Here is a 19600-nt window from a genome sequence, read left to right as displayed (position 1 = left end):
TCCCAGCGCTTCAGACGGTACCTGGCACACAATAAGTGCTCAACAAATACTACTATCATCTTTAGTATTCCCTGCTGGCAGCAGAACCACAGCTCGCCAGGCCCCGGCACTCCCACCCGACGTGGGAGCCATCCCAGCGCTTCAGACGGTACCTGGCACACAATAAGTGCTCAACAAATACTACTATCATCTTTAGTATTCCCTGCTGGCAGCGGAACCACAGCTCGCCAGGTCCCGGCGCTCCCGCCCGACGTGGGAGCCATCCCAGCGCTTCAGACAGTGCCTGGCACACAGTAAGCGCTCAACAAATACCACTATCATCATTAGTATTTCCTGCTGGCAGCAGAACCACAGCTCGCCAGGTCCCGGCGCTCCCGCCCGACGTGGGAGCCATCCCAGCGCTTCAGACGGTGCCTGGCACACAGTAAGCGCTCAAGAAATACCACTATCATCATTAGTATTCCCTGTTGGCACCAGAACCACGGCTCGCCAGGCCCCGGCACTCCCACCCGACGTGGGAGCCATCCCAGCGCTTCAGACGGTACCTGACACACAATAAGTGCTCAACAAATACTACTATCATCTTTAGTATTCCCTGCTGGCACCGGAACCACGGCTCGCCAGGCCCCAGCGCTCCCACCCGACGTGGGAGCCATCCCAGTGCTTCAGACGGTGCCTGGCGCACAGTAAGCGCTCAAAAAATACCACTATCATCATTAGTATTCCCTGCTGGCACCGGAACCACGGCTCGCCAGGTCCCGGCGCTCCCGCCCGACGTGGGAGCCATCCCAGCGCTTCAGACAGTGCCTGGCACACAGTAAGCACTCAACAAATACCACTATCATCTTTAGTATTCCCTGCTGGCACCGGAACCACAGCTCGCCAGGTCCCGGCGCTCCCGCCCAATGTGGGAGCCATTCCAGCACTTCAGACGGTGCTTGGCACACAGTAAGCGCTCAACAAATACTACTATCATCTTTAGTATTCCCTGCTGGCATCGGAACCACGGCTCGCCAGGTCCCGGCGTTCCTGCCCGACGTGGGAGCCATCCCAGCGCTTCAGACAGTGCCTGGCACACAGTAAGCGCTCAACAAATACTACTATCATCTTTAGTATTCCCTGCTGGCAGCGGAACCACGGCTCGCCAGGTCCCGGCGCTCCCGCCCGACGTGGGAGCCAACCCAGCGCTTCAGACGGTGCCTGGTGTACAGTAAGCGCTCAACAAATACTACTATCATCTTTAGTATTCCCTGTTGGCACCGGAACCACGGCTCGCCAGGCCCCGGCGCTCCCGCCCGACATGGGAGCCATCCCAGTGCTTCAGACGGTGCCTGGCGCACAGTAAGTGCTCAACAAATACTACTATCATCTTTAGTATTCCCTGCTGGCACCGGAACCACGGCTCTCCAGGCCCCGGCGCTCCCGCCCGACGTGAGAGCCATCCCAGCGCTTCAGATGGTGCCTGGCACACAGTAAGCGCTCAACAAATACCACTATCATCTTTAGTATTCCATGCTGGCACCGGAACCAGGGCTCGCCAGGTCCCGGCGCTCCCGCCCAGTATGGAAGCCATCCCAGTGATTCAGATGGTGCCTGGCACACAGTAAGTGCTCAAGAAATACCATTATCATCATTAGTATTCCCTGTTGGCACCGGAACCATGGCTTGCCAGGTCCCGGTGCTCCCACCCGACGTGGGAGCCATCCCAGTGCTTCAGACGGTGCCTGGCACACAGTAAGCGCTCAAAAAATACCACTATCATCTTTAGTATTCCCTGCTGGCATCAGAACCACGTCTCGCCAGGTTCCGGCGCTCCCGCCCGACGTGGGAGCCATCCCAGCGCTTCAGACGGTGCCTGGCACACAGTAAGCGCTCAACAAATACCACTATCATCATTAGTATTTCCTGCTGGCAGCAGAACCACAGCTCGCCAGGTCCCGGCGCTCCCGCCCGACGTGGGAGCCATCCCAGCGCTTCAGACGGTGCCTGGCACACAGTAAGTGCTCAACAAATACTACTATCATCTTTAGTATTCCCTGCTGGCACCGGAACCACGGCTCGCCAGGCCCCGGCGCTCCCACCCGACGTGGGAGCCATCCCAGTGCTTCAGACGGTGCCTGGCGCACAGTAAGCGCTCAAAAAATACCACTATTATCATTAGTATTCCCTGCTGGCACCGGAACCACGGCTCGCCAGGTCCCGGCGCTCCCGCCCGACGTGGGAGCCATCCCAGCGCTTCAGACGGTGCCTGGCACACAGTAAGCGCTCAACAAATACCACTATCATCTGTAGTATTCCCTGCTGGCACCGGAACCACGGCTCGCCAGGTCCCGGCGCTCCCGCCCGACGTGGGAGCCATCCCAGCGCTTCAGACGGTGCCTGGCGCACAGTAAGCGCTCAACAAATACTACTATCATCTTTAGTATTCCCTGTTGGCACCGGAACCACGGCTCGCCAGGTCCCGGAGCTCCCGCCCGATGTGGGAGCCATCCCAGCGCTTCAGACGGTGCCTGGCACACAGTAAGCGCTCAACAAATACTACTATCATCTTTAGTATTCCCTGCTGGCACCGGAACCACGGCTCGCCAGGTCCCGGCGCTCCCGCCCGACATGGGAGCCATCCCAGTGCTTCAGACGGTGCCTGGCGCACAGTAAGCGCTCAACAAATACTACTGTCATCTTTAGTATTCCCTGTTGGCACCGGAACCACGGCTCGCCAGGCCCCGGCGCTCCCGCCCGACGTGGGAGCTCTCCGGGAGGGTGACAGGCCTCGCCCGGCCGGAGGCAACCCCAGGCCCGGCCCGCCTCCCAACGCCCCCCGGCCGGACTTACCGACGAGCACCGTGATGACCTTGTTGCTGGCGTACTGCTCGATCTCCCGCAGCCACTCGGGGAGGCAGCGGAAGGACTCCTCGCACGTGATGTCGTAGGTCAGGATGAGCGCGTTGGCACTGCGATAGTAGCTCTGCGTGATGGAGCGGAACCTCTCCTGGCCCGCCGTGTCCCAGATCTGCAGCTTCGGGGCCGCACGGCGGAAGGCACGGGGGGCGGCGGGGAGGGCGGGAAGGGGGGACAGGCGTTACCCACCCTGTGCCGGCCGGAGGACGCGGACACCGGCTGCGCATCCCGACCCGAGGCCTCGTCCTCACGGAGGTCGGGGGCACCGAAGGGGAGGGGAAATTCTCCCTCCCTTTGTTTCGGCCTTGGTTTAAATCCAAGGCAGAGAAGCAGCGTAGCCTAGTGGAGAGAGCACGAGCCTGGCGGTCAGAAGGACCCGGGTTCTAATCCCGGCTCTGCCACGTGTCCGCTGTGGGACCCTGGGCGATTCGCCTCACTTTTCTGGGCCTCGCCTGTAAAATGGGGGTTGAGACAGTGAGCCCCGCGTGGGACAGGGACTGGGTCCAGCCCCATTTGCCTGTATCCACCCCAGCGCTTAGTATGGTGCCTGGCACATAGTAAGCACTTAACACCTACCACAGTTATTATTCTAAAATGGCAAGGACAAAAACTGAACCAGCAGCAGTGAGGGCGGAGATGTTGGCTGAGCTGATTTGAGGGCACCTCATCAACATCATCATCAACATCAATCGTATTTATTGAGCGCTGACTGTGTGCAGAGCACTGGACTAAGCACTTGGGAAGTCCAAGTTGGCAACATCTAGAGACAGTCCCTACCCAACAGTGGGCTCACGGTCTAAAAGGGGGAGACGGAGAACAGAACCAAACATACTAACAAAATAAAATAAATAGAATAGATAGGTACAAGTAAAATAAATAGAGTAATAAATATGTACAACATCAATTATATTTATTGAGCGCTTACTGTGTTCAGAGCACTGTACTAAGCGCTTGGGAAGTCCAAGTTGGCAACATATAGAGACAGTCCCTACCCAACAGTGGGCTCCCAGTCTAAAAGGGGGAGACAGAGAACAGAACCAAACATACTAACAAAATAAAATAAATAGAATAGATAGGTACAAGTAAAATAAATAGAGTAATAAATATGTACAACATCAATTATATTTATTGAGCGCTTACTGTGTGCAGAGCACTGTACTAAGCGCTTGGGAAGTCCAAGTTGGCAACATATAGAGACAGTCCCTACCCAACAGTGGGCTCCCAGTCTAAAAGGGGGAGACAGAGAACAGAACCAAACATACTAACAAAATAAAATAAATAGAATAGATAGGTACAAGTAAAATAAATAGAGTAATAAATATGTACAACATCAATTATATTTATTGAGCGCTTACTGTGTGCAGAGCACTGTACTAAGCACTTGGGAAGTACAAGTTGGCAACATCTAGAGACGGTCCCTACCCAACAGTGGGCTCACAGTCTAAAAGGGGGAGGCAGAGAACAAAACCAAACATACTAACAAAATAAAATAAATAGAATAGATAGGTACAAGTAAAATAAATAAATAGAGTAATAAATATGTACAACATCAATTATATTTATTGAGCGCTTACTGTGTGCAGAGCACTGTACTAAGCACTTGGGAAGTACAAGTTGGCAACATCTAGAGACGGTCCCTACCCAACAGTGGGCTCACAGTCTAAAAGGGGGAGGCAGAGAACAAAACCAAACATACTAACAAAATAAAATAAATAGAATAGATAGGTACAAGTAAAATAAATAAATAGAGTAATAAATATGTACAACATCAATCATCTTTATTGAGCCGCTTACTGTGTGCAGAGCACTGTACTAAGCACTTGGGAAGTACAAGTTGGCAACATCTAGAGACGGTCCCTACCCAACAGTGGGCTCACAGTCTAAAAGGGGGAGACAGAGAACAAAAGCAAACATACGAACAAAATAAAATAAATAGAATAGATATGTACAAGTAAAATAAATAAATAAATAGAGTAACAAATCTGTACAAACATATATACAGGTGCTGTGGGGAAGGGAAGGAGGTAAGATGGGAGGGATGGAGAGGGGGACGAGGGGGAGAGGAAGGAAGGGGTCCTCCAGTCTCCCCCAGAGTGGGGCAGCTAGCTCGGGGATAGCTTCTGGGAGATGTCTGGGGAGTGTTGTGTGTGTGTGTGGTGTGTGTGTGTGTTATTGTTATTATTACTATTATTGATTATGGTATTTGTTAAGGACTTACGGGGGGCCAGACAGTGTTCTAAGCGCCAGGGCAGATACAAGCTTATCAGGTTGGACACAGTCCCTGTCCCACGGCGGGCTCAAGTCTAAGAGGAAGAACAGCTATTGAGGGACTGTCTCTATATGTTGCCAACTTGTACTTCCCAAGCGCTTAGTACAGTGCTCTGCACACAGTAAGCGCTCCATCAGTACGATTGATTGATTGATTGATTGAATCCCCCATCTTACATATGCGATAATATGTTTGGTTTTGTCCTCTGTCTCCCCCTTCTAGACTGTGAGCCCACTGTTGGGAGGGATCGTCTCTAGATGTTGCCAGCTTGTACTTCCCAAGCGCTTAGTACAGTGCTCTGCACAAAGTAAGTGCTCAATACAATTGATTGATTGATTGATTGAATCCCCCATCTTACATATGCGATAATATGTTTGGTTTTGTCCTCTGTCTCCCCCTTCTAGACTGTGAGCCCACTGTTGGGTAGGGACCGTCTCTAGATGTTGCCAACTTGGATTTCGCAAGCGCTTAGTACAGTGCTCTGCACACAGGAAGCGCTCAATAAATACGATTGATTGATTGATTGATATGAGGAAACCGAAGCCCAGGAAATTGATGTGACTTGCCCAGGATTACCCAGGAGTGGCAGAGCTGGGATTAGAACCCAGCTCCTCAGACTACTATTTGATCACTCCCTCCCCCTATTAGTAAATTATTTTGTCTGGTTCCCCGCCTAGATTGTAAGCTCCTTAATAATTAATAGTAACTGTGGTATTTGTTAAGCGCTGTACTAAGCGCTGGGGTAGATATCAAATAATCGGATTTGACACAGTCCCTGTCCCACATGGGGCTCATAGGAGGAATCTGAGGCACAGAGAAGTGAAGTGGCTCAATGGAAAGAGCCCGGGCTTTGGAGTCAGAGGTCATGGGTTCAAATCCCGGCTCCGCCACTTGTCAGCTGTGTGACTTTGGGCGAGTCATTTCACTTCTCTGGGCCTCAGTTCCCTCATCTGTAAAATGGGGATGAAGACTGTGAGCCCCCTGTGGGACAACCTGATCACCTTGTAACTTCCCCAGCGCTTAGAACAGTGCTTTGCACATAGTAAGCGCTTAATAAATGCCATTATTATTATTATTATTATTGTTATTATTATTATTATGTGACTTGCCCAAGGTCACCCAACAGACAAATGGCAGAGCAGAAGCCAGGTCCTTCTGGCTCCCAGGCTCGGGCTCTATCTACTAGCAGCGTGGCTCAGTGGAAAGAGCCCGGGCTTTGGAGTCAGAGGTCACGGGTTCAAATCCCGGCTCTGCCAACTGTCAGACTTTGAGCAAGTCAATTAACTTCTCTGGGCCTCAGTGACCTCATCTGTAAAACGGGGATGAAGACTGTGAGCCCGCCGTGGGACAACCTGATCACCTTGTAACCTCCCCAGCGCTTAGAACAGTGCTCTGCACATAGTAAGCGCTTAATAAATGCCATCATTATTAGCAGTAGTAGTAGTAGGTCACGCTGCTTCTTGCATCTTCTTTTATTGTACTCCCATAGGGTTGAGTGCAGTGCTCTGCACACAACGGGCCTTAATAAATCTGACTGATGGGCTCATTGGGTTTCCATTATTCCCTTAATTTGAGGCCTCTCCCCAACTGACAGTCTCTGAAATGGCCCAGGGCGCGACAAGACCGCAAGCTTGCTTTGTCGGGTTAAGTATCTGTCCTATTGGACGCTCCCAAGCGCTTAATACAGTGCTCTGCACCCAGTAAGCGCTCAGTAAATACGACCAACAAGGGCAGGGTTAAGGCCGGAGGGCTCACCTTTACTTTCTCTCCATTGATCTCCACCGTCTTGATCATAAAGTCCACCCCAATGGTGGCTCCTTGCCCCGGCGGGAAGAGACCCTACGGAGGAAAGAGCGTCGAAGGTGAGCGCGGCCGCAGAGAAGATCCCCGCCCCGCTCCACAGGTACTCCACCAACCCTCAGCTGTGTGACTCTGGGCAAGTCACTTCCCTTCTCTGGGCCTCAGTTACCGCATCTGTAAAATGGGGATTAAGACCGTGAGCCCCCCCGCCATGGGACCACCTGATCACCTTGTAACCTCCCCAGCGCTTAGCACACAGTAAGCGCTTAATAAATGCCGTCATTATTATTCTTACTCCCTTCACGGGGGGGCAGGAAGCGGAGAGAAAGCCGACCTGTTTAGATTTCCGCAAAAGCGAAATGGGAAACGGGAGATAAGAGAACAGGGGAGCTGAGGGGTTGAAAGGAAAATGGGGGGAAGGCCAGCAAGGGGAGGAAGCACAGCACCCTGCAGGAGCCCTTCCTGGAGGGAAAACCAGGAATCCCAGGAGGGATGGGGACGGGGTCCGATCTGCTCTACTGGAATCCACCCCAGTGCTCGGCACAGAGACGGCACGGAATAAATACTGTAACTAACTCAAAGCCCTGAGGACTTAAGGAAATTTGAGATTTTCTCCATTTTCTCCACCCCAGGGACCTTCCTGGGCAGCGAAAAGGCAAGTCACCCCTGACTCTAAGCAGAGCTGGTCTGCCCCCACCTCCACCCCCCCAAAATGTGTCACTGCATACAATGACAATCAATCAATTGTATTTATTGAGCGCTTACTGTGTGCAGAGCACTGTACTAAGCGCTTGGGAAGTACAAGTTGGCAACATATAGAGACAGTCCCTACCCAACAGTGGGCTCACAGTCTAAAAGGGGGGACAATGGAATTATACTCAACCTTCATCCAAGTACACACACACACACACACACACACACACACACACACACACACACACACACAAAGTACCACACAAGCACACACAGGCCCAGCCTTCATACACACACTCATCAACCTTCACAGAATAACACACAAAATCTTCACACGTCCTTGTCCTTCATACGCATGCACAACCTCCACGCAAACATTCCCATCCTTCTCACACACACAGCCTTCACACGCACCCACACAACCCCTACAGTCATAAACTTCACACACATACTCTCGGGTACAACCTTTGCACACTTATTCACAGCCTTTACACACTACACACACACGATCAATCTTCTCTGGCTCGATTTCAGCTGAACCCTGCCCAACCCGGAGGCTAGATCCTCAATCCTTTCACAGCTTAATAAATGCACGCTTCCCAAATTCCCCATCTTCTCCCATCGCCCCCACACAAAATCCAACTTTTTTTCCACATTTTTCCATCTTTTTTCCTCCCCTTCCCCCTCCTCCAGAGAGCTCAAAAACAGCTGGGCCAACTTCACGCCAACTTTCCACCACAGCCCCACTTTCAAATTGTGTTTTGGCATCGAAACAGCAATTCTTTCCTGACAGAAGACATCGGTTGCTACAAAAATGTGGCAGGGAGGGGGAAATTTACCATTCTCCCTGAAGGATCTAGACGGGATTCCCGGAGAGAACAAGAAATCTCACCACACACTGTGCCCCAGGGCAGCAAGAGGCCATTTCCCGATCGAGATCATTTTGGCAACCGGGATCGTTCATGAGCAGCTGGGTGACGCAGCTAAATCACTCAACCTCTCTGGTCCTCGGTCTCCACATCAGCCCTCCCTCCCCTTTAGACTGGGTTGGACAGGGATTGGGTCTGAATTCATTATGCTGTATCTATCCCAGAGCTTAGCAAAGTGCTTGGCACCTAGTAAGCGCTTTAGCAGGTAGTAATAATAATAATAACACTAATAACGTGGCTCAGTGGAAAGAGCCCGGGCTTTGGAGTCAGAGGTTACGGGTTCAAATCCCGGCTCTGCCAATTGTCAGACTTTGAGCAAGTCACTTAACTTCTCTGGGCCTCAGTGACCTCATTGTCAGCCTCCGCCAATTGTCAGCTGTGTGACTGTGTGACTCCCCTCGTCCCCCTCTCCATCCCCCTCATCTTACCTCCTTCCCTTCCCCACAGCACCTGTATATATGTCTATATGTTTGTACCTATTTATTACTCTATTTATTTATTTATTTTACTTGTACATATCTGTTCTATTTATTTTATTTTGTTAGTATGTTTGGTTTTGTCCTCTGTCTCCCCCTTCTAGACTGTGAGCCCACTGTTGGGTAGGGCCCGTCTCTATATGTTGCCAACTTGTACTTCCCAAGCGCTTAGTCCAGTGCTCTGCACACAGTAAGCGCTCAATAAATACGATTGATTGACTTGGGCAAGTCACCAACTTCTCTGCGCCTCAGCTACCTCATCTATAAAATGGGGATGAAGATTGTGAGCCCCACATGGGACCACCTGATCACCTCGTATCCTCCCCAGCGCTTAGGACAGTGCTTTGCACCTAGGAAGCGCTTAACAAATACCAAAATTATTATTAATTTTAAAAGTTCTACCCGGTCAGTGAAGGGAAGGGAGTCCCCACAGTCTGGGGCGATAGAGGGATGGGCAGAAGTTGGAGAGGGCAGGGGGTGAGGCGAGCGGAGGATATCGAGGAGGGAGTGAGGGGTTTTGGGGGGACGCAGTCTGCAGCCCTGAATACACCGCCACCCGGGGCAAGCACAGTAGGGACCCAGTTGATTATTTATTTATTTATTTATTTATTTATTTTACTTGTACCTATCTATTCCATTTATTTTATTTTGTTAGTATGTTTGCTTTTGTTCTCTGTCTCCCCCTTTTAGACTGTGAGCCCACTGTTGGGTAGGGACCGTCTCTATAGGTTGCCAACTTGGACTTCCCAAGCGCTTAGTACAGTGCTCTGCACACAGTAAGCGCTCAATAAATACGATTGATGATGATGATTTGGGGGTGGCCTAATGGTTCAGGGGGTGTCAGGCCTGGCGGGCACCGAGGAGGGATCTCACTGGGCCCCGCAGCTTGGACTCTGGGAGGCGGCGAGACTTAAACCAGCGCTAGCTCCCTAGTTTTGTGTTTCTTGGGGGGCGGGGGCCGAAGGGAAGGGGCTTCAAACAGGCTTGTCCTCTCTTAGCCGGGGTGACAAGGCCGACGTCCAGCCCCACCCCCGCCCATCGCCCCCTTACCTGGGTAAATCGCCGAACTAAGCACGTCTTCCCCACGCCGGCATTTCCGATTAAAACGATTTTGAACAGGAAATCGTAATCTTCCATGCTCATGGCCAAAGCTGCAGAGGGGCAAACGCACACGGCAGTGAAGACGTCCGGGTCGGAAGGGTTTGGGGGGCCAACCCTCCTCCACCCTCCCAACCCTCCCCAGCCCAGAGAGCTGGGACGGGGCCCGGTTCCCAGATAATCAGGCCTTGAGTGGGATCTGCTCTTGGGTTCCCGTAGGGCAAAGGGCAGTCGGGGAGACAGGTGGAGTCTCCGGTCAAAGTATAAGGGCGGTCACGCACTGAAAGCCCATCGTCAGAGCGGGTGTCCATTCATTCATTCATTCAATCGTATTTATTGAGCGCTTACTGTGTGCAGAGCACTGGACCGAGCACCTGGGAAGTACAGCGGTGGAGAAGGCCGGGGCGGTCTCAGAGCGATGGCCAACCCCGCACGACTCTTGCAGTGACTCCAACTGGACCCAAGAACTCAACAGGGTCTCGGTAATCGGTCGGTCAATCGTATTTACTGAGCCCTTACTGTGTGCAGAGCACTCTACCGAGCGCTTGGGAGAGTCCAATATAACAGCCACATTCCCTGCCCACAACGAGCTTACACTCTAGCGGGGGAGGAAGCCATTAGTATAAGTAAATTACAGCTACAGACGTGAGTCCCGCGGGGCTGGGATGGGGGATGAATTCACGGAGCGAGTCGGGGAGACGCAGAAGGAAGTGGCAGGAAAGGAAGAGAGGGCTTAGGGAAGACCTCTAGGAGGAAGTGTCCCTTCCCTATCCTGTCTGGCAGTATGGGAAGGCCCCAAATCTCCAGGCTTAAAGATCAGGGAGGGGGGAAGAGGAGCAGCCCAGCCAGGGGAGGGTCAGTAGAAGACTGGCTGAGGGGGGGACGGGGTGGCCGGAGAGTGGACAGGGCCGCCCGAGACCGGTGCTTTTCTTTTTTTTTTTCATTTAATCGTATTTATTGAGCGCTTACTGTGTGCAGAGCACTGTACTAAGTGCTTGGGAAGTACAAGTCGGCAACAATAGAGTGAGAGGGGCAGGAGTCCTGGGGGAGAATTTCCAGGGTGCGGAAATGTGGCCCACAGGAGAGGCAGCCCACTGCTTGGCACCTAGTAAGCACTTAACAAATACCAGAATTATTAGTCTAACCCCAGCTCCGCCATTTGCCAGCTGGGTGACCTCGGGCGACTCATTTTGCTTCTCTAGGCCTCTGTTTCCTCAACTGTAAAATGGGGATTCAATACCCGTTCTCCTCCCCCCTTAGACTGTGAGCACCATGTGGGACAGGGACCGGATCTGACCTGATTATCTTCTATCTTCCCCAGGGCTTGGCACATAGTAAGCACTGAACAAATACCACAATTACTAGTATTATTATTATTGCTATTATTATTATTAGATAGGAACGCATCTACCCCAGGGCTTGGCACATAGTAAGCACTGAACAAATACCACAATTACTAGTATTATTATTATTTCTATTATTATTATTAGATAGGAACGCATCTACCCCAGGGCTTGGCACACAGTAAGCACTGAACAAACACCACAATTACTAGTATTATTATTATTGCTATTATTATTAGATAGGAACGCCTGGACCTCTGTTACCACTGACAGCAGGGCAACCAAAGAGCAAGAACCTCAGCTCTGATACACCACCAAGCATTTAATCAATATTATTGATTGACAGATTGACAAGGGACCTACTGTCTACGTCTACAGCCACCCTGACCTGGAGGTGTGAGGAGAGTCGAGAGTTAAAATTCAGCAAGGGATCTGGAAGCTGCAAAATCTGAAGCTCACCGTCCTTGAGACACAGCAAACTGACACCAACCTTGACAGAATAACAATAATAAGGGCAATGGTGGTATTCATTAAAAACGCTTACTAAGTGCCAAGCACTGTACTAAGTGCCGACGATGATAGACACGGGACAATCAGGTGGGACACGGTTCCCGTACCGTGTGGGCTCACAGTCCGGAGGAGAGGGAGAAAAGGTACTGAATCCCCACTTTAAAGAGGAGGAAAAATGAGGGACAGAGAAGTGGCAGAGCCAGGATTGTAACTTGGGTGCTTGGACATTCCCAAGGATTCCCACACGGAGAGTTTGAAAAAACCAAGGGAAGTTGAGGCCCGGTGAAAAGAGTTAATGACCTAAAGGAATAGTCTCTCGGGGAAACGATGAGGAGGAAGGAAGAAAAAGGAAGGGATGGGGAGAATGGGAGAGAAGGGAAAAAAAAGTAAGCGGGGGAAAGAGGGAAGGGAACAAAGACAAGGAAGAGGGAGAAGATTCAATGCTGTATGTAGTAAATAGGAAGACACTTCCCACCGGTAAGAGAGATGAGTATGGAAAAACCGGAGCGAGGAATAATGGGAGCAGCGAGAGGGGAGATGAGATTAATGACGACTCTTAAAGTGGCTGACTGAACAATTCATTGACCTGCCCTTTAATGCCTTCTTTCTCGGGGAAAAATCAAATCAGGGCCACACGGACACTCGGGAAGGAAGGGTGACCTTGTACAGTGGGCTACTGATTTAAATGAAAACACCACCAGAAGATGGCAGGGGTAGGGGAGACCGGGATCATCATCATCATCATCATCAATCCTATTTATTGAGCGCTTACTGTGTGCAGAGCACTGTACTAAGCGCTTGGGAAGTCCAAGTTGGCAACATAGAGAGACAGTCCCTACCCAATAGTGGGCTCACAGTCTAAAAGGGGGAGACAGAGAACAAAACCAAACATACTAACAAAATAAAATAAATAGAATAGATATGTACAAGTAAAATAAATAGAGTAATAAATATGTACAAACATATATACAGGTGTTGTGGGGAAGGGAAGGAGGTAAGATGGGGGGATGGAGAGGGGGACGAGGGGGAGAGGATGGAAGGGATAAGAGACAGGAGTGGGAGAGACAGGGAAAGAGATGGGGAGGGAGAGGTAATGGATGACGTACTGCTGGCTAAGGTAAACAGGAAGAGATCTGTCACTTAACTTCTCTGTGCCTCAGTTCCCTCATCTGTAAAATGGGGGTGAAGACTGTGAGCCCCACGTGGGACAACGTTGATTACCTTGTATCCCCCCCCAGCGCTTAGAACAGTGCTTGGCACAGAGTAAGCGCTTAACAAATATCAACATTATTGTTATTAGTAGTAAGAAGGGAGAAAGAGGGTGAGCGGAGAAGGGGAAACCAACACCGCCGTAGTTCCAACGGGTCGGGGCTCAGGGACTCGGGGGGATTTGTGGCTGGACTTGGAGGAAGCGCTGATCTCATCTTCTAGTCACCAGGAGGCTGAGCGCTAATGATAACAGTGGTAATGACAATAACGATAATAATAATTGTGGTATTTGTTAAGTGCTTACTATGGGCCAGGCACTGTACTAAGCACTGGGGTGGATACAAGCAAACCATTTTACCCCATTCAGCACTGAATCTTATAATAATAATAATGATGGCATTTATTAAGCGCTATGTGCAAAGCACTGTTCTAAGCGCAGGGGAGGTTACAAGGTGATCGGGTTGTCCCACGGGGGGCTCACAGTCTTAATCCCCATTTGACAGATGAGGGAACTGAGGCCCAGAGAAGTGAAGTGACTTGCCCAAAGTCACCCAGCTGACAGTCGGCGGAGCCGGGATTTGAACCCATGACCTCTGACTCCAAAGCCCGGGCTCTTTCCACTGAGCCACGCTGAATTTTCTCCCTCTTCCCTGTCTTCCTTTCCCTCTTTCCCCCTCTTACTAGCAAAGGTGCGATCTAAGGAAGACCATGACAGCTCATGAACTGCCCAAGGACCCAGAGAAGGCCAGGGTGGAATCAATCAATCAATCAATCGTATTTATTGAGCGCTTACTGTGTGCAGAGCACTGTACTAAGCGCTTGGGAAGTACAAGTTGGCAACATATAGAGACGGTCCCTACCCAACAGTGGGCTCACAGTCTAGAAGGTGGAAGTTGAGAAGGTCAGCCCTGCCAAGTCTCCCTGTAGACTGTAAACTCTGTGTGGTATTTACTAAGCGCTTACTATCGTGCCAAGCACTCTGCTAAGCGCTGGGGTAGATACAATATAATCCGACCGGACACAGTCCCTGTCCCACATGGGGCTCACAGTCCGAGTTGGAGGGACAGCAGGTACAGGATACCCATTTGACAGTTGAGAAAACGGAGGTTATTTTATTTTATTTTAATATGTTTTGCTTTGTTCTCGGTCTCATTCATTCATTCACTCAATCGTATTTATTGAGCGCTTACTGTGTGCAGGGCACTGTACTAAGCGCTTGGGAAGTCCAAGTTGGCAACACCTAGAGACGGTCCCTACCCAACAGCGGGCTCACAGTCTAGGAGGGGGAGACGGAGAACAAAACAAGACATATTAACAAACTAAAATAAATATGTACAAATAAAATAGAGTAATAAATATGTAGAAGCATATATGCTAGGTACCAAACACTGTCCTAAGTTCTGAGATGGGCAAAAGTCACCCATGGGGCTCCCAGTCAATCAATCGTATTTATTGAGCACTTACTGTGTGCAGAGCACTGTACTAAGCGCTTGGGAAGTACAAGTTGGCAACGTATAGAGGCAATCAATCAATCAATCGTATTTATTGAGCGCTTACTGTGTGCAGAGAACTGTACTAAGCGCTTGGGAAGTCCAAGTTGGCAACATATAGAGACAGTCCCTACCCAACAGTGGGCTCACAGTCTAGACGGGGGAGACAGAGAACAAAACCAAACATATTAACAAAATAAAACAGAATAGATATGTACAAGTAAAATAAATAAGTAGAGTAATAAATATGTACAAACATATAGACATATATACAGTCTAGGAGAAAAGGGAGACTGGTATTAAATACTTATTTTACAGACGAGGAAACGGACCCAGAGAGGTTAACACCTTGCCCAAGGTCACGCAGCTGGCAAGTGAGCCCACTGTTGGGTAGGGACTGTCTCTCTATGTTGCCATCTCGTACTTCCCAAGCGCTTAGTACAGTGCTCTGCACACAGGAAGCGCTCAATAAATACGATTGATCCCCTTCTAGCCTGTGAGCCCACTGTTGGGTAGGGACTGTCTCTATATGTTGCCAATTTGTACTTCCCAAGCGCTTAGTACAGTGCTCTGCACATAGTAAGCGCTCAATAAATACGATTGATGATGATCATCCCCCGGGCCTGGAATGCCCCCAATCCCTCCGCCCATCCGCCAAGCTAGCTCTCTTCCTCCCTTCAAGGCCCTACTGAGAGCTCACCTCCTCCAGGAGGCCTTCCCACACTCAGCCCCTTCCTTCCTCTCCCCCTCGTCCCCCTCTCCATCCCCCCATCTTACCTCCTTCCCTTCCCCACAGCACCTGTATATATGTATATATGTTTGTACAGATTTATTACTCTATTTATTTATCTATTTATTTTACTTGTACATATCTATTCTATTTATTTGATTTTGTTAGTATGTTTGGTTTTGTTCTCTGTCTCCCCCTTTTAGACTGTGAGCCCACTATTGGGTAGGGACTGTCTCTATATGTTGCCAACTTGTACTTCCCAAGCGCTTAGTACAGTGCTCTGCACACAGTAAGCGCTCAATAAATACGATTGATGATGATGATGATGATGAGAACCCAGTCCCAGGCTCTTTCGCCTTAAACAGTGCGGCTCTTTTTTGATTGCTGCAAAGACTATCAGCTTGTTTTCCTTGAATGTGACAGTTACTCCAATATTTCTCCGCAGCATTCCCAGATCTGGGGTGACTAAAGAGAGGCAGTGCCAGACTTTTAATAACCAAGTCAAAACAAAAAGAAAATTAAAAGCCCCATCCAAAGTGCGGGGAGGGAGTACAATGAAAAATGTTTAAAACCCTGCACGCGTCTAAAAGTTGCCAAGTCAAATGAAAACCTTTGGCCCTGAGAGATACAGGTCTGCTCAGACCAAAGTCTCCCTCTTTGCACTGTGCCAAATAATGGGGAATCTATTATATTATATCTATAATATATAATCTATTATATAATATCTATTATATTTACCCTCACCCTTCCTTAATAATAATGGCATTTATTAAGCGCTTACTATGTGCAAAGCGCTGGGGAGTTTACAAGGCGATCAGCTTGTCCCACGTGGGGCTCACAGTCTTCATCCCCATTTTCCAGATGAGGGAACTGAGGCCCAGAGAAGTTAAGTGACTTGCCCGAGGTCACACAGCTGACAAGTGGCAGAGCCGGGATTTGAACCCATGATCTCTGACTCCAAAGCCCGGGCTCTTTCCACTGAGCCGCGCTGCTTCCTTCCTCCCTCTCCCCCCTTTCACTCAAAAGACAACCTCTTCAGGCAGCGATGCGGCAGTAACTGTATTTATTATGCTCCTAATGGGTGCAGAGCACTGTACTAAACTCTGTGCTAAGTGACAGTGTCAGTACAGTGCTCTGCACACAGTAAGCGCTCAATAAATACGACTGAATGAATGAATAACGCCTTCTCCACCTCCTCCATCTTACTCTTCCTCCCTCCTCCACCTCCTCTTAACATTAGAGAAGCAGCGTGGCTCAGTGGAAAGAGCCCGGGCTTTGGAGTCGGACGTCATGGGTTCAAATCCCGACTCCACCACAAGTCTGCTGTGTGACCTTGGGCAAGTCACTTCACTTCTCTGGGCCTCAGTTCCCTCATCTGTAAAAATGGGGATTAAGACTGTGAGCCCCCCGTGGGACAACCTGATCCCATTGTATCCCCCCCAGCGCTTAGAACAGTGCTTTGCACATAGTAAGCGCTTAACAAATGCCATCATTATTATTATTATTGCCTCAGTCTCTCAGCTACATCGAATCCCAGGTCCGCCACACGTCTGCTGTGTGACCGTGGGCAAGTCACTTAACTTCTCTGAGCCTCAGTTACCTCATCTGTAAAATGGGGATTACGACTGTGAGCCCCACGTGAGACAACCTGATCCCCTTGTATCCCCCCCAGCGCTTAGAATACTGCTTTGCACATAGTAAGCGCTTAACAAATGCCATTATTATTATCATCATCATCATCAATCGTATTTATTGAGCGCTTACTGTGTGCAGAGCACTGTACTAAGCGCTTGGGAAGTACAAATTGGCAACATATAGAGACAGTCCCTACCCAACAGCGGGCTTACAGTCTAAAAGGGGGAGACAGAGAACAAAACCAAACATACTAACAAAATAAAATAAATAGAATAGATATGTACAAATAGAATAAATAGAGTAATAAATATGTACAAAGATATATACATATATATACATATATACATGTATATATACATATATACATGTATATTTACATATATACATACATACATATATACATTTATACATATATATAAAGATATATACATATATATACATATATACATTATTATTATTATATCCCCTTCCCCACACCCCCAGACCCCCGGTGATGTATGTTTCCGTGTACACACCCGAGGTATTTTGCAACAAGTTCAAGCACAGAGTTTCAGGCCGGGAGCCATCCAAAAAATATTCAGAGGATTTTAATGGAAAACATATGAACCCCAGACACTGAATCCTGTTTCACTCCTAGACATTCCCGGATCCCCTCCCCTGCTAATGGTCCCCGAGCCGCTGAATCGGCTCTCTCTGCTTATTGTGTCCGTGATGGCTGCGTGGAAAAGTGGAAAAAAAGAGAAAGAGAATCTATTTTCTGGACAGTAGTGACTTTGGAGCAGCGGTTTTTCCAGGCCAGATTGGGGCGTTTTGTTTGCGGCAGCGAGACCCGGACAGCTATAGGAGAGAGATTATGAAACGGGAGGTTATGAAACGAGGCCCTGGAATAAGAAAGAAATCTCCCCTCGGATGTCAGCCGCTCGGCCAAAGCGGGTCCGGTTCCGAGGGAGCAGATCGTGGCAGGGTTGGAGAAGAAGCGGTATTTATTGGGCGCTCTACTAGGAGCCCGGAAAACAAGGAATAATGAAATGTTCCATCCACTGCCCACAATCAATCAATCAGTAATAATGAAATGTTCCATCCACTGCCCGCAATCAATCAATCAGTGGGATTTATGGAGTGCTTCCTGTGTGCAGAGCACTATACTAAGCGCTTTGGAGAGTACAAGCTGCTTAGAGAAGCAGCGTGGCTCAGTGGAAAAGACCCCGGCTTTGGAGTCAGAGGTCGTGGGTTCCAATCCCGGCTCCGCCACGTGTCAGCTGTGTGACTTTGGGCACACGTGTCACTTCTCTGTGCCTCAGTTCCCTCATCTGTAAAATGGGGGTGAAGACTGTGAGCCCCCCGTGGGACAACCTGATCACCTTGTATCTTTGCACAGAGTAAGCGCTTAACAAATACCAACATTATTATTATTACAACAGAGTTGGGGGATATATTCCCTGCCCACAACAAGCTTAAAGATTAGGCGGGGAGACAGATATCAATACATATAAATGAATTACAGCTATGTGGGGCTGAGGGTGGGGGGAACTATCAAGTGCTTAAAGGGTAATAGTAATAATGTTACTATTATTAATTGTCTTTATTAAGTGCACAGAGGGTACAGAGCCAAGTGCGTAGGTGACGCAGAAGGAGAGGGAGTAAGGGAAAAGAGGGCTTACCCGAGAAGCAGCGTGGCTCAGTGGAAAGAGCCCGGGCTTTGGAGCCAGAGGTCGGAGGTCATGGGTTCAAATCCCGGCTCTGCCAATTGTCAGCTATGTGAGTTTGGGCAAGTCACTTAAATTCTCTGTGCCTCAGTTCCCTCATCTCTAAAATAGGGTTGAAAACTGTGAGCCCCCCGTGGAACAACCTGATCACCTTGTATCCTCCCCATCACTTAGAACAGTGTTTAAGCGCTTAGTACAGTGCTAAGCGCTTAGTACAGTGCTCTGTACATAGTAAGCGCTCAATAAATACGATTGATCGATTGATTGATTCATGGGGGAAGAGCTCATGAAGGAGATGTGAGTTAATCTCCCACAAGGAGCTTACACTCTGCAAAGGGCTGTAACCTTTCTTGCTGGGGAAGCAGGAGGAGACTAATTAGCCCACCGTTGGGTAGGGACCGTCTCTATATGTTGCCAACTTGTCCTTCCCAAGCGCTTAGTACAGTGCTCTGCACACAGTAAGCGCTCAATACGATTGAATGAATGAATGAATTATCCCAAGGACGACTGAATGAATGAATTAGCCCAAGGAGGATGGCGGGTGAAGCATTCACAGATCGGGGGCGACTAAAGAAAGGCAGTGCCAGACTTTTAGTAACCAAATCAAAACAAAAAGAAAATTAAAGCCCCATCTAAAGTGCAGGAATCAATCAATCGTATTTATTGAGCGCTTACTGTGTGCAGAGCACTGGACTAAGTGCTTGGGAAGTACAAGTTGGCAACATATAGAGACGGTCCCTACCCAACAGTGGGCTCACAGTCTATGAAGGGAGTGCAATGAAAAACGTTTAAAACCCAAAGGGAGGGTGTCTCT

The 19600-nt window shown here is 49.4% G+C and overlaps 1 protein-coding gene across 3 annotated transcripts in view; it reads right to left on the bottom strand.

Moving 5' to 3' along the window:
- RAB30 (RAB30, member RAS oncogene family) overlaps positions 1-19600 on the bottom strand; it is a 41752-nt gene that overhangs the window by 5939 nt on the left and 16213 nt on the right. For 2 of the 3 annotated variants that reach the window (XM_038761814.1, XM_038761815.1), the window contains exons 2-4: positions 10116-10216; positions 6923-7006; positions 2833-3016 (exon numbers count right to left, since the gene is read on the bottom strand). In XM_038761814.1, coding sequence (XP_038617742.1) covers positions 2833-3016; positions 6923-7006; positions 10116-10208 — 361 coding nt within the window. In that variant the 5' untranslated portion in view covers positions 10209-10216. The remainder of the gene's footprint in view (positions 1-2832; positions 3017-6922; positions 7007-10115; positions 10217-19600) is intronic. The other variant, XM_038761816.1, reaches the window with a different exon arrangement.

Source organism: Tachyglossus aculeatus, chromosome 20 (assembly GCF_015852505.1).
Source record: "Tachyglossus aculeatus isolate mTacAcu1 chromosome 20, mTacAcu1.pri, whole genome shotgun sequence".
NCBI classification, from domain to species: domain Eukaryota; kingdom Metazoa; phylum Chordata; class Mammalia; order Monotremata; family Tachyglossidae; genus Tachyglossus; species Tachyglossus aculeatus.
This window is presented reverse-complemented; position numbering and strand designations above follow the sequence as displayed.